Source organism: Bos javanicus, chromosome 15 (assembly GCF_032452875.1).
Source record: "Bos javanicus breed banteng chromosome 15, ARS-OSU_banteng_1.0, whole genome shotgun sequence".
NCBI classification, from domain to species: domain Eukaryota; kingdom Metazoa; phylum Chordata; class Mammalia; order Artiodactyla; family Bovidae; genus Bos; species Bos javanicus.
In genome coordinates this window covers 76139844-76153339 of record NC_083882.1, presented here as the reverse complement: position 1 = coordinate 76153339, position 13496 = coordinate 76139844, and the positions used below count along the sequence as shown (strand labels likewise).

At 46.7% G+C, this 13496-nt stretch overlaps 1 protein-coding gene across 1 annotated transcript in view; it reads right to left on the bottom strand.

Moving 5' to 3' along the window:
* The window catches only part of CRY2 (cryptochrome circadian regulator 2), a 36137-nt gene extending 32705 nt beyond the window's left edge, over positions 1-3432 (bottom strand). Inside the window, exon 1 of the mRNA XM_061381300.1 lies at positions 3174-3432. Coding sequence (XP_061237284.1) covers positions 3174-3406 — 233 coding nt within the window. The 5' untranslated portion in view covers positions 3407-3432. The remainder of the gene's footprint in view (positions 1-3173) is intronic.
* Positions 3433-13496: the final 10064 nt, after the last annotated feature.

Here is a 13496-nt window from a genome sequence, read left to right as displayed (position 1 = left end):
ACATGGACAGTGCATGCATGTTTAGCTCCCAGCAGTGGGAAGAGAGACACATTTGTTCTTACCAGGCATCCCGGGTCATCTCTTTTATTAATTGAGCAATTTCAGCTGATATTTTATTTCTACCAACTCCTTCTGTCCCCAAAGTTCCTGACGATAGGTGCAGCACAGAGCCAAGGAGAAAATGACAGAAATAAAGGGTGAGGTGAACGAACTGTTGCCCAAAACCTATCTCAGCTGCAGTAGGGACAGAGAGGTAATAAAAAAAAAAAAAAAAAAAACGCAGGGGCCTATTTGGAGTACCCATTTTAAAATCCAGAAGCAGTTCACACACCCCCCTTTTTTTTCTTTTGATTCTCACTGCAGTACGTCCTTCCAGATGCAGTAAATCTGGGGCACGTAGGGCTGGGCAAAGTGGAACAGGGCTTTGCTAACTAGTCCTTGACAAGAAATAGTCCTGAGGTTCAAATGCTACCATGAGCCATAAACTTCCCACCGCCACCAAGGCAAGGAGTGCACTAGCCCTTCTCCTACGCTAATAAATCTACATATTCACTAATAAATCTACATATTCTCGGCTGTCTTTCTCTGTCCATTTTGACTCTTAGAAAGTGTCCTTCATGGTTATTTTAATCTGATTTATCTGCTGAAGAACGCAGTGTGGGAGTCAGTGTAGGAAGTACAGGAGGATAACAGAGACACAGATTGTGTCCTCCTGGCCTCTGGCAGAAGGCCTGGAGCACACTCTTCTGAGGGAGGCTTCTCAGAAGCAGCAACTGAAGTATTTGCAGAGCTAGAATGTTCTGCTGTGGCACAGTTCTCCCAGGTCACTTCCAGATCCAGAAACAGCCACCGGAAGACTACACATATTGTAGTTATGCAGAGGTGCGTCCGGCTCTATCACTCCCCCAACCCCCAACAAAATGCACAAAACCGCCTGCAGTTCTGCCTTCACTCTGAACCTGGGAGCAAGGAGTATGGTGGGGGTGGGATGAATGCATCTGTGTCCAAACCCAAGAGCAATGATCATATTCCATCTATTTTGGGTGACTTCACCTCTCGTCTGATGCCAAAACAAATCGCACTTCTTGCCAATGAGCTGCAACACGTATCCTAAGTTGTCAGGCTGGGGTTCTCTAGTCCAGTGCTTCTCTGGCTTTGCTGCACATGTCAGCTTTAAAGACCCTAGTGTCCAGGCCATAACCCAGAACAATGAAATAGAATTGGGAGAGAAGGGGACCCAGCCATCTTTCAAAGGTCCTTAAATGACTCCTGTGTGCCGCAAGGTTAAGAACCACTGCTCTAGTATGTCCCCCAGTTTTATTTATTTCATGGCATCAATTCTACTAAACGAAGGCTGGTTACTTGTCTTGTGCCACAAAAACGTAGGCTCCGGGCGCTCTGGATACCACATCTGCATGTTCACTGCTGTGTCCCTAGCAGCAGTGCCTGGCAGATATTAGGCATTCATTAAATAATTGCTCAATTAACATCTGCATTCTTGCATGGCCTCTGACTTCAGGATTTGACCCGAGCACCTGAGTTTAATCAGCAACAGAGTTTTTGTCATTGATCTGTGACCTCCACAACCACAAAAGAACAGACAGTCCTATGCAATGTCCTCCAAAACCTAATAAAAGAAGAAACTCCTTCGTGACAATACAACCAGCAAGCAGTCTGGATTCTATTTACTCTCCCTGGCACGCTGCCACTGGGAGAGGGGCAGAGTCTGAAACTCAGTCCATGCTAGGGATGGCAGGTCATTTGAGGGTGTTTGTCAACACCAACCTCCTATCTATAGAAACTGGAGCAGAGGCAGAGCAATACAGGAGCTGAAAACTGTGTGGGCAGGCTCTCCACAGGACTGCTTTTAGTGGTTCTCTCAATATTATATTAAGTGGGGCAGGAGGGGCATTGAATAGACCCACTGCTGGGGACACTCACTCTCCTAGCAGGGCACACACCTTGGAAAGGAAAGAATGGTGGAGAGCTGGCGTATCCTGGGAATAACTCTGTCCCTTGTGCAACAAGGCCACGAGCAAATATCCTCCAGAACAATGCAAACAAACCAGAGGACTACTGCAGGGCGTGTTGCACAGAGATGGAAACACAGTGTCTCAGAACCCCTGGTTTCAAACACTGCTTAAGGAGAAAACACATCCACTGCCTATGTGTTCATCTTTTCCCATGATCCTGTCCACTCCATCTCCTGGGAGTCATCAAAGAGGGGCCCTTGATACCACAGCTTTCCTGCTTCCTAATCTCAGCACATCAGTTGATAAAAGTCTAACCCACAATCGCTCAACTGCGCTTTAAAATCAATCTCGGGAGAAGAGGAAGGAAGGGACATTTTTGGTTCCTTTTTTTTCCCCCTGGCAAGTCCATAGATGCTGAGGGAATTCTCCAAAGTGGGTTAAGCATTGTTCTCTGCTCTCTAGCTCAGGACAAAGTGTCTCTAACTGAACATGCCCTTGAGCCTGGCACTTTGCCTTATCTGATGGTAAGCCAGAGTCTGTAGACATCTCCCAGAGACAGGATGATCTTGGTGGAGGGAAGGCAGGATGGATTAAAAAAAATGGATAAAAAAACCCCAGAGGCTTAAAGATGACCTTCAGGAGCTGGGCAATGCGCTCTTTACTTGAAGAACGCAGGCATCTGCTGTGCTGTCAATTCAGGAACCCGTCCCTGCCCTCACACCACAAATAGCTCCAGTCCTCACCCCACTCCCAACCCCGCCCCAGCCCACGCCTAGACAGGAGTCCCTGTTCTGCCACTCAGTGGCTGCAAGTCCTCGGGCTTGTGTCACAAGGTCAGCTTGTGTCTCTAGGACTCAAGAGTCTCACCTGTACAACGGGGATCATGATCTGTCCCACAGGAACGTCGTGAGGACCAACCAAAGAGGGCAGCACACAGTGAGGACCCGGTGTCAGAGGCTAGCCCTTCTGAGGCTAACCCCCCCACCCCAGGCCGTTACTACCGGGACTCACTGCTTCCCCGGTCCCGGCTTCACCCCTCCGGGGACTCGGCTCCGTCGCCCTGCTGCCCCTCCTTAAGGTCGGGGTCTTTTGGCAGAGGCGACTGGGGCCAGAGCCTCCGCTTCCGAGGGTCGGTGCCAGAGGCCAGGCTGCGTGCCCCGGGCCCACGAACCGCGCCCCCGCCCCAGGGGCCCCCCTCACCTCCATCGGTTGATCCCGACTGAGGAGGAGGCCGCGAACCACGGGTCGAGGATGTAAACGCAACGCACGCAGTGCGCCCCGCGCACGGCCGCTAGCAGAGCCGGGTTGTCATGGAGCCGCAGCCCCTTGCGGAACCAGTGCACCGAGGAGGCGCCGTCCCCACGAGCCGCGGGCGCCTGGGTCGCCGCCGCCGCCGCCGCCGCCGCTGAGGTAGTCGCCGCCGCCGCCGCCATCACCGCCCTGACTGCCGGGGCTGCCACCGCCCCGCCCCCGTAGGCGCCGCGGGCCTGGCCCCCGGCCCGCCCAGTGACCTATGACGCCACGGCTTCTCCCTGGGGCCCCGCCCCACGACCCTGGAGCGCCTCTGCTATTGGCTGAGCGCCTCTCGCCGGGCGATTGGCTCTGAGGCGCCCCGGCCTGTCCCCGCCCCATCACGTTCCCGCCATGTGTGGGCTCTCTGGAGGGGAGCCGGAGGGCGGAATGGGGTGATGCACAGTGGCTCTTCCCAAGGAGGTCTGGGCGTGGACGGTGGAGGGACAGTGGATCCCAGACGTCTTGCTTGAAGCTGTGCGCGCTGGCGGGGCTGCTGTGACTCCAAAAAGTGACTAACAGGACGAACAAATGGCTGCCTTACGTCATCATCGTCATCGATAGCGTCGTCACCTACCTCACTCTATACATCGTTACATTTTACTACAGCCACTATTTATTGAGTGCATCTTTTAAGCCAAGCAGCATGATAATACCCTTACATTGACGCGTGGAGAGGTGCCTTGCTGTGCAGCAGTAGGTGGGTTGGGAGTAGGGACTGGAAATGTGGAGGATGTGATTTGAGATAGTAATTATGCCATCAGATGAAATTTTTCTTTTCTGTGTTTAGTAGACTCAGTGGTACCTCTGTATGCAAAGCACTGAACTGAAGTCTGTGTGAGATTGACACTCCCCAATCCTCCCCAGGGGAGCCAAGTGGAGCCCTCTTCTTCTGGGGGTTATCAAATGAAGAATCTGTCTCAATTTGGCCCGAAGTGTGCCTGTGCTCAGAACACTTCCTGAACTTGGGAATGAGAAATGAAGGAGTTTAGCAATGTAGCCAGCAATTTAGCAGCATTACTTGGAACAACTCTGTAAACCACAGTGTTATTGCAATCCTAGGCTCTCTCATTGTCAGGGCTTTGTAGAAACTGTTCCCTCAAACCTGGATCACATACCACACCCCACCCCTTTTCTAACTTCAGTTTGTCCTGTGTCTCTGCTCAGTGTGACTTCACCAGGGCTTCCCAGGTGACTTAGTAATAAAGAATCCACTTGGCAATGCGGAAGACATGGGTTCAGTATCTAGTCTGGGAAGATGCCCTGGAGAAGGAAGTGGCAACCCATTCCAGTATTCTTGCTGGGGAAATCCCTGGACAGAAGAGCCTAGTAGGCTACAGTCATGAGGTTGCAGAGTCAGACACACCTTAGCGACTGAACAACAACAAAACAACACTGTTCAGTGTAGAGGTCGTTTGCTGTCAGTGTAGACAGCACATCTCTGTGCTTTTTATCACTGGCCTTATACATGATATTGGAATTTCTTATCTGTCTGCCTCATTAGATTATAAGCTCCTGGAGGGCAAGGACTGTGGCTCATTTACATCATTTCCAGGATCTAGCTCAGTGCTTGGTACTTAATGCTCAAGGATGATTTGAGTAAAAGTTGGACAGGGACTAGAATCTTAAGTTGCCAGGAACATTAGTGGTCTATCCCAGTCCTGACCCTGTTGTTATTTTTTAATCCTCTCTCCAAAGTCTTGCTGAATGATGAGATGCCACCTCTCGTTACTTTAAAAAAATATTTATTTATATAATATTTAAATTGAGACATAGTTGAGCATTACTTTTCTTTTGAGACTTTGTGTCCCGTCTTCTAGCTCCTTTTGCCTCCACAAGGAGTGGAACAGAGAGTGTCCTACTAGGAGTGGAACAGAGAGTGGAAGGAGATTGTTCTTTCCTATAGCCTCAAAGATGGATATTTGCTTCTTCTCTGAACTCCCATGATGCTTTCTCTATAGAGCATGAGCTCTATGAGGGCAGGGACTGCATTTATCTTGCTCACCAGTGTATTCCCAGCACTTAGTTTGGTACCTGACATGCAGTGGGTGCTCATAAATGTTTGCTGAGTGCCTGGGTGATCGTCATTTATCTGTCTCTTTCTTTCTTTTTTGGTTGACATATCTTGCAAGTTTATTTTAATCTATAGGTTCCTCTTTGTGTTCTCTCTTTCCTTTTGGCAGTTTATTTGTTGAGGAAATAGGGTCATTTTCCCTGCAGAGAGCCCACATTCTGGGTTGTTCTCATTGGCTGCATCTCTGAGAATCATTTAACATCAGTTCAGTTCAGTTCAGTCGCCGACTCTTTGTGACCCCGTGAATCGCAGCACACCAGGCCTCCCTGTCTATCACCATCTCCTGGAGTTCACTCAGACTCACGTCCAGCGAGTCAGTGATGCCATCCAGCCATCTCATCCTCTGTCATCCCCTTCTCTTCCTGCCCCCAATCCCTCCCAGCATCAGACTCTTTTCCATTGAGTCAACTCTTCCTATGAGGTGGCCAAAGTACTGGAGTTTCAGCTTTAGCATCATTCCTTCCAAAGAAATCCCAGGACTGATCTCCTTCAGAATGGACCGGTTGGATCTCCTTGCAGTCCAAGGGACTCTCAAGAGTCTTCTCCAACTCCACAGTTCAAAAGCATCAATTCTTTGGTGCTCACCTTTCTTCACAGTCCAACTCTCACATCCATACATGACCACAGGAAAAACCATAGCCTTGACTAGATGGACCTTTGTTGGCAAAGTAATGTCTCTGCTTTTGAATATGCTACCTAGGTTGGTCATAACTTTCCTTCCAAGGAGTAAGTGTCTTCTAATTTCATGGCTGCAGTCACCATCTGCAGTGATTTTGGAGCCCCCCAAAATAAAGTCTGACACTGTTTCCACTGTTTCGCCATCTATTTGCCATGAAGTGATGGGACCAGATGCCATGATCTTCGTTTTCTGAATGTTGAGCTTTAAGCCAACTTTTTCACTCTCCACTTTCACTTTCATCAAGAGGCTTTTTAGTTCCTCTTCACTTTCTGCCATAAGGGTGATGTCATCTGCATATCTGAGGTTATTGATATTTCTCATACCAGTCTCTAATCCTGTACTTCCTGTCACTTGGAATTCAGGATTTTTTTTTTTTTTTCAGACAAGGATAGCTTATAAATGAACTTCCCCTGGGAAGCAGGCACAAGATATCAACTTGTTCCTCATTTTGTGATTTTAAGATTGAGCACTGTTTTCCAATGCCATGGCTCTTTCTATCCTATAGGTTATTATGAAAGGCAGTGTGGTTAAGCCCAAGGTCTTACACATTTGGAATGACTGTGTTCAAATTCTGATTCTGCTTTTGCTCTGTGTGATCTTAAGTAAACTAGTTGACCTCTCTGTTTCCCACTTTCTTAACCTATACAATAATTAGGATATAGTAAGCATTTAATAATAGCTAGCTACTATTATTCTAACCAGCAGGATCTCTGTCTGCTTTTATTTTCCTTGCAACACCCAATGCCCTGGGTCTTTACACATAATGAGTGTCCATAAATTGCTGAGTGAATAAAAGATTTTAGTCAGTTTTTTAAAATCCTCAAAATTATACCAGTAATGAAAAGGGAAGTCATCACCATCAATCCCCAAACAAATCAATTAGTTTTTATCTTCAGTTAGCCTTCCAGACTTTGTCCATAAACATCTAAGTTCTGCAACTTTAATCAAAGCAGAGGTGCAATGTTGCATGCATCTTTGAACAAAATATTAAACATGTTTCATAAGGTTGAGCACCAAAGAGCTGATGTTTTCAAACTGTGGTGCTGGAGAAGATTCTTGAGAGTCCCTTGGAAAAAAGTAAATCAACCCTGAATATTCATTGGCAGGACTGAGGCTGAAGTTGAAGCTCCAATACTTTGGCCACCTGATGCAAAGAGACGACTCATTGGAAAAGATCCTGATGCTGGGAAAGATTGAGGGCAGAAGGAGAAGGAGGAGGCAGAGGATGAAATGACTGGATGGCATCGCTGACTCAATGAACATGAGTTTGAGCAGACTCTGGGAGATGGTGAAGGACAGAGAAGCCTGGCATGCTGCAGTCCATGGGGTCGCAAAGAGTCAGACATGACTTAGTGACTAAACAACAACATATTGCTATGTCATTGTCTTTGTGTTTGTTATTTTTATTTTCAAGTTGATAAGGACGAATTATCTTATTGAATGATTGCATATTGTTTGCGTATAATGACAGGATAATATCCAAGAATCAGGATGTAAATCTGGCACTGGATGGAATACGGGAGTGCAAAGTCCACTTTTGGATTTTACAGTTCAAAAGGGACATAGAGAAATTGGAGAGAGACCAAAGAAATCTGTAAATTGCTAAGTAGGTGAGATATACTTACGAGTTATTACATCTTTGAGATAAAAGAGAACTGAGTTACACATCTGTTGTTTATTTATTAACACCCTGCTATTTACAAGCGTCTCTGAAGAGTAGTTGCCATGTGGATGCCAAACGGTTACTCCTTGTTTCCACTAAATAAAGTGAAAGTCATTCAGTTGTGTCCGATTCTTTGCAACCTTGTGGACTGTAGCCTGCCAGGCTCCTCTGTCCATGGAATTCTCCAGGCCGGAATACTGGAGTGGGTAGCCATTCCCTTCTCCAGGGGATCTTCCCAACCCAGGGATTGAACCAGGTGTCCCGCATTGCAGGTGGATTCTTTATTGTCTGAGCCACCAGGGAAGCCCATGTTTCCACTAAGGGCAGAACGAAAGAATCTAGTTTAGGTTAGAAAGAGTAAGAGATTTAAGGAGGGACTTTATACTAAGTGGGCTTCCCTGGTGGCTCAGTCAGTTGGGTGGCTCAGTGGCTTAGGCAGTTTTTTACATTCCCTAAGAACTATGCTTTGTATAAATATTTGACAGTCGGTTGAAAGGTAACCAAAATCACTGCAGATGGTGACTGCAACCATGAAATTAAAAGACGCTTACTCCTTGGAAGAAGTTATGATCAACCTAGATAGCATATCGAAAAGCAGAGACATTACTTTGCCAACAAAGGTCTGTCTAGTCAAGGCTATGGTTTTTCCAGTGGTCATGTATGGATGTGAGAGTTGGACTGTAAAGAAAGCTGAGCGCCAAAGAATTGATGCTTTTGAACTGTGGTGTTGGAGAAGACTCTTGAGAGTCCCTTGGACTGCAAGGAGATCCAACCGGTCCATTCTGAAGGAGATCAGTCCTGGGTGTTCTTTGGAAGGAATGATGCTAAAGCTGAAACACTACTTTGGCCACCTCATGGGAAGAGTTGACTCACTGGAAAAGACTGATGCTGGGAGGGATTGGGGGCAGGAAGAGAAGGGGACGACAGAGGATGAGATGGCTGGATGGCATCACCGACTCGCTGGACATGAGTCTGAGTGAACTCTGGGAGATGGTGATGGACAGGGAGGCCTGGCGTGCTGTGATTCATGGAGTCGCAGAGTCAGACACAACTGAGCAACAGAACTGAACTGAACTGAAAGGTAACCAGGAGCAGGAGAGAGGGAGGGAGTGAGTTTAAGTGACCCTCGCCCTCTAGTGGTTAGACTGAGAAAGAAGCGCGGCTCAGTTTCAGGCTGAGCTGGGAGCCCTAGGGGCCTACCCTCTTTTAAGTTAAACGCAGTGTGCAATTGCAGTATTCTTAGCTCCAACACTTCACTCAAAGCATACTTTGATGTATGATATTTGAGCTATTTGGCTTAAGAAGCTGTAAAATGTATTGAGAGGATGGACTGAAAAGCCAGACAACTTGTTCCATGTCCAACTCTGTGGTTAACTAGTATTAATAAACTACTTGGGCAAGTTACTTAATCTCCCTGGGCCTCAGTTTCCTCATTTGTAAAATGGGGATAATGATAACAATGATGATGATGATAAATAATAATAATAATAATTAAATAATAATAATAAAACAGATGCAGCATGGAATTGGAACAAGATAAAAAAGATAAACATCTCAGAATTGAGAATCCAGAAACAGACCCTCACATATGTGGGTATTTATTTATGACAAAGATGTCTGTGTAAAAAAGTGGAGTAAAAATGGTTTTTCCCACAGTGAAAATGGGCCAACCGAGCGACCTTCAGCTGGTTGGCCAATTTCCATTACAGGAAAAACCATTTTTAGTCGCTCAGTTGTGTCCAACTCTTTGTGACCCCGGGCAGGCTACAATCCATGGGGTTGCAAAGAGTTGGACATGACTGAAGTGATTTAGCATGCACGCAAGAATACTGGAGTCAGTTGCCATTTCCTCCTTCAGGGGATCTTTCAGACCCAGGGACTGAATTCCTGTCTCTTGCATTGCAGGCAGATTCTTTACTGTCTGAGCCACCAGAGAAGCACCAGGTCAACTGGGTATCCTAGTGTTAAAAAGAAAAGAAAAGAAAATTGACCTCTGTGTCAGGGCCTACACACAAATCAATTGCAAGTAGATTACATGCTTAATATGAAAGGTAAAACAGTAAAGCTTTGAGAAGATTACATAGGAGAATATCCTTATGTCCTTGGGGGAAGACAAATAATTCTTTAATACAACATGGAAAGTGCTAATCATAAAGGAAAGATTGATAAATTGAACTATATTAAAATTAGGTTTTGTGTATCAAAAAAGCATTATTTAGAGAGTGAAAAGGCAAATTACAGAATGAGAGAAGATAGTTGTAATACTTATTCTTAGAGAGCTCAGATCCATAATATTTAACAAATTCTTACAAATAAAAAAGAGAAAAAAGATAGGCAACCCAAGGTGAAAGTTGGCCAGCTGTTGGAACAGGCACGTTCCACCTTCTCCCGGACACAGGATATACAGGTGACTGCCGGGGACCAGCCCCGGCTGAACCAGGGTATTCGAAGGAGAGACGGCGTAGGCAAAGATCAGGAAACAATTGCTTAATTAAACGTTAATTAAAGATATAAAGAGTAATAGAATGAGGATAGCTCAGTAGGAAAATTCAGTGGAGAAAAGAGGCTGAGATAAGGATAGCTCAGTGAGGAAATTCAGTGTAGAAAAGAGGCTGAATAATTCAGCCAGAAGGTAAGAGAAAGAACGACATGGTGAGACCAAGTTTCGGTGAACAAGGCCCGTACTTTATTTTTCAAAGTAGTTTTTATACCTTAAGTTATGCACAGAGGATAATGGGGGAAGGGGTAGAGTCAGGCAGCAAGCCAGGCTTTCTTCCTGCAAACTTAGCATATGCAAAAGTTAGGTGATTTGCATCATCTTCTGGCCCGGAGGCCTGTTAACATTTTAAGACCTTTTCTTCAGAAAACTTATTTTTCTCTAAAGGTGATTGGTCAGGAGCCACCCTCCAAAAGCATTAGATAAAGTTGCATTCCTACAGAGCAAAGGTGTGGTGGGCTATAACAAGAAAAAGAATTAACTCAAGGGTCCCAGGTTACAAACATTAAAGCTACTATTTACACCAATTATATTAATCAATACACTGCCAGGGACACAGCAGGTAAGGGATATGGAAACTTAGCAGCAAACATTGGCCCAACAAGTGAAAATCCCTTCACCAATACAATTTCTAATCAATCTTTTAACTACTCAAAAGAATCTGTGTTTAGACAGTTTAGGACATCTCCTGCCTCTCACAGTTGGGAGGCTCCGAACAATCACATGAGGCCGGAAAAACCTATTCAGGCAGGCTAGAGGATTTCCAAAGGAGTTTGTAGGTTAAACACTGTCACACCCAGGAATTATTAACTGGAGCTGTAAGCTAACTTTTTTCAGAGAGGTAGTGGGGGACAGCCCCCCGTAAAGTCAGAGGTGTAGGTGAAAGCACAAAGCAGAAAGTAGGCAGACTCTGGTTTTGGGGGTAGATTGCTCGAGAATTTCCAGGGAGACTCCTGAGGCTTGATCCCGCCTTTGCGTATGCCAAGCCTCCTTCCTCATGACCTTTGTCATGGGTGGAGTTCCTCACGCTGGCTACCGGCAGTGATAGAATTCCAGTTGAGCTATTCCAGATCCTGAAAAGTGCTGCACTCAATATGCAATATGCACTCAATATGCAATATGCCGGCTCCCGGCAGGTGACCAGTGAACACAGGAAAAGGTGTTCACCTCTCTAAGTTCAGTGGAGAAATACAAACACAGTGAGATGCCACTGTAGACCCGCTAGAACAGGTAAAGTTACAAGAGGACAAAACTGTGTGTTGGGGAAAATGTGAGCCATCAAAACACGCATACTCTGTTGTTGGAAGTGTAAATTGATACAACTCCTTTAGAAAGCTGTGTTATACACCAAATTTGAAAAACCAAATGCCCTTAGAAGTTTAGGAAGATAGGATGCTGGCTCCGATTGGGTCTGGTGAGGTGAGTCCAGAATTCCACGCATTTGTCCCTGTCCTCTCTGGCTATGTTTGTCCCAGAGTGTTTGCTCCTAAGGATGTCCCCAACAATGGCCAGGGTTTGGAGGAGTTGAAACAGCCGATGGCCCCCCAGATCCTATAAAGAATGGTGGTTCTGGGACTTCCCTGGCGGTCCAGTGGTTAAGACTTGCTTCCACTGTAGGGAGTGCAGGTTCCATCCCTGGTCAGGGAACTAAGGTCCTGCCTGCTATCTATGTTACATGCTTAATCGTGCTTGACTCTTTGCAACCCTGTGGACCAGAGCCCGCCAGGCTCCTCTGTCCATGGGATTTTCCAGGCAAGATACCTGGAGTGGGTTGCCATTTCCTCTTCTAGGGGATCTTTCCAATGCAGGGATCGAACCTGGGTCTCCTGCGTTGGCAGGTGGATTCTTTTACCTTCTAAGCCACCAGGGAAGCCCCTGCCTGCTAGGTGGTGCAACCAAAAAATACACAGAGAACTGGCTTTAAAAAATTCTTTACTTATTAAAAACAAACAAACAAACAAAAAACGGTGGCTCTCTGAAGATTTCCCTAGGAGCCTTCCTAGACTGTTCTGCTGGTCAAAGAAGTTGAAGAAGATCATCTTGAGGAAGACTGTCCTACAGACACACAGGAGGTATCACCTGAGGCAGGAAGTAACCAGTATCACCTTGTTGTTAAATCCTACGGGGGCTTGAGGACTTCCCTGATGACTCAGTGGTAAAAATTCGCCTGCAATGCAGGAGCCTCAGGAGACAAGGGTTCAATCCCTGGGTCGGAAAGATCCCCTGGAGGAGGAAAATGGCAACCTACTCCAGTATTCTTGGCTGGAGAATCCCATGGACAGAGGAGCCTGGCAGGCTACAGTCCATGGGGTTGCAGAGAGTTGGACACTGAAGCGACTTAGCATGCAGCACGCACGCATGGGGGCTTGAACCAATTTTCAAACCCAAAGAGGAGACAACATTGGGTGTGTTGGGCCTCACCTCCTGCTGACTCACTACTTGAGACTTTGATAACATTGAGCAAAGGGCCAAAGAAATGAGTGAGCGCTTTTCTAATCTTTGCCGTAGATGACCAGGAACTGACAGGATGTTTGAGCTGTGATCAGATGAGGTGTGGCCATCAGACTCTGGGCCCAGTGGCTGGTGGGGGATGGGCTGACGGCTGTGCTCAGATCCCCCGGCACTTAGACCTCTGTCACTTTCATCAAAGGAAAGCTGCCCTCAGAGCTGAGGCCCCAGCCTAGGATTAGTCGCTCAGTCGTGTCCAACTCTATGACCCCCTGGACTATAGCCTGACAGGCTCCTCCGTCCATGGGGTTCTCCAGGCAAGAATACTGGAGCAGGTTGCCCGTCCCTTCTTCAGGGGACATTCCTGACCCGGGATTGAACCCGGGTCTCCTGCATTGCAGGCAGATTCTTTTCCATCTGAGCCACCAGGCAGCAAAAGGAGAAAACATAAAGCAAAACCAGGGGGAAGGACTGCAACTGGGAGTAAGGGGTATAACCTTGTGTAATTTCATAGGTTCTTGAAATTTAGTTCTATGAAATTAGTTCCATGAAAACTGAAATTTCATAGGTTCTTGCTCAAGAAAACAGCAACTGCTCTTTAAGCTCAAAGGAGGGAAGCGTGGTGTATGTTTGTAGGTCTGTGCATGGCAGGAACCCAGCTAGCAAGAGCAGCCACAAAACACACGCCTTTAGGCCGCCAGAAAAAGGACCTCATTAATGAGCCTGTGTCTGCTAATCCTGCTCCAGGGCCCTGGAAGGGAGGATGACTTCGAGGAGATGGATTACTGAGGCCACTTGCCTTGGGCTGCCCTCAATTACAAGCCTCTGCTGGAGGAGTGGCGTCCCCACCACCGCTCTCCACACAAAGAGTA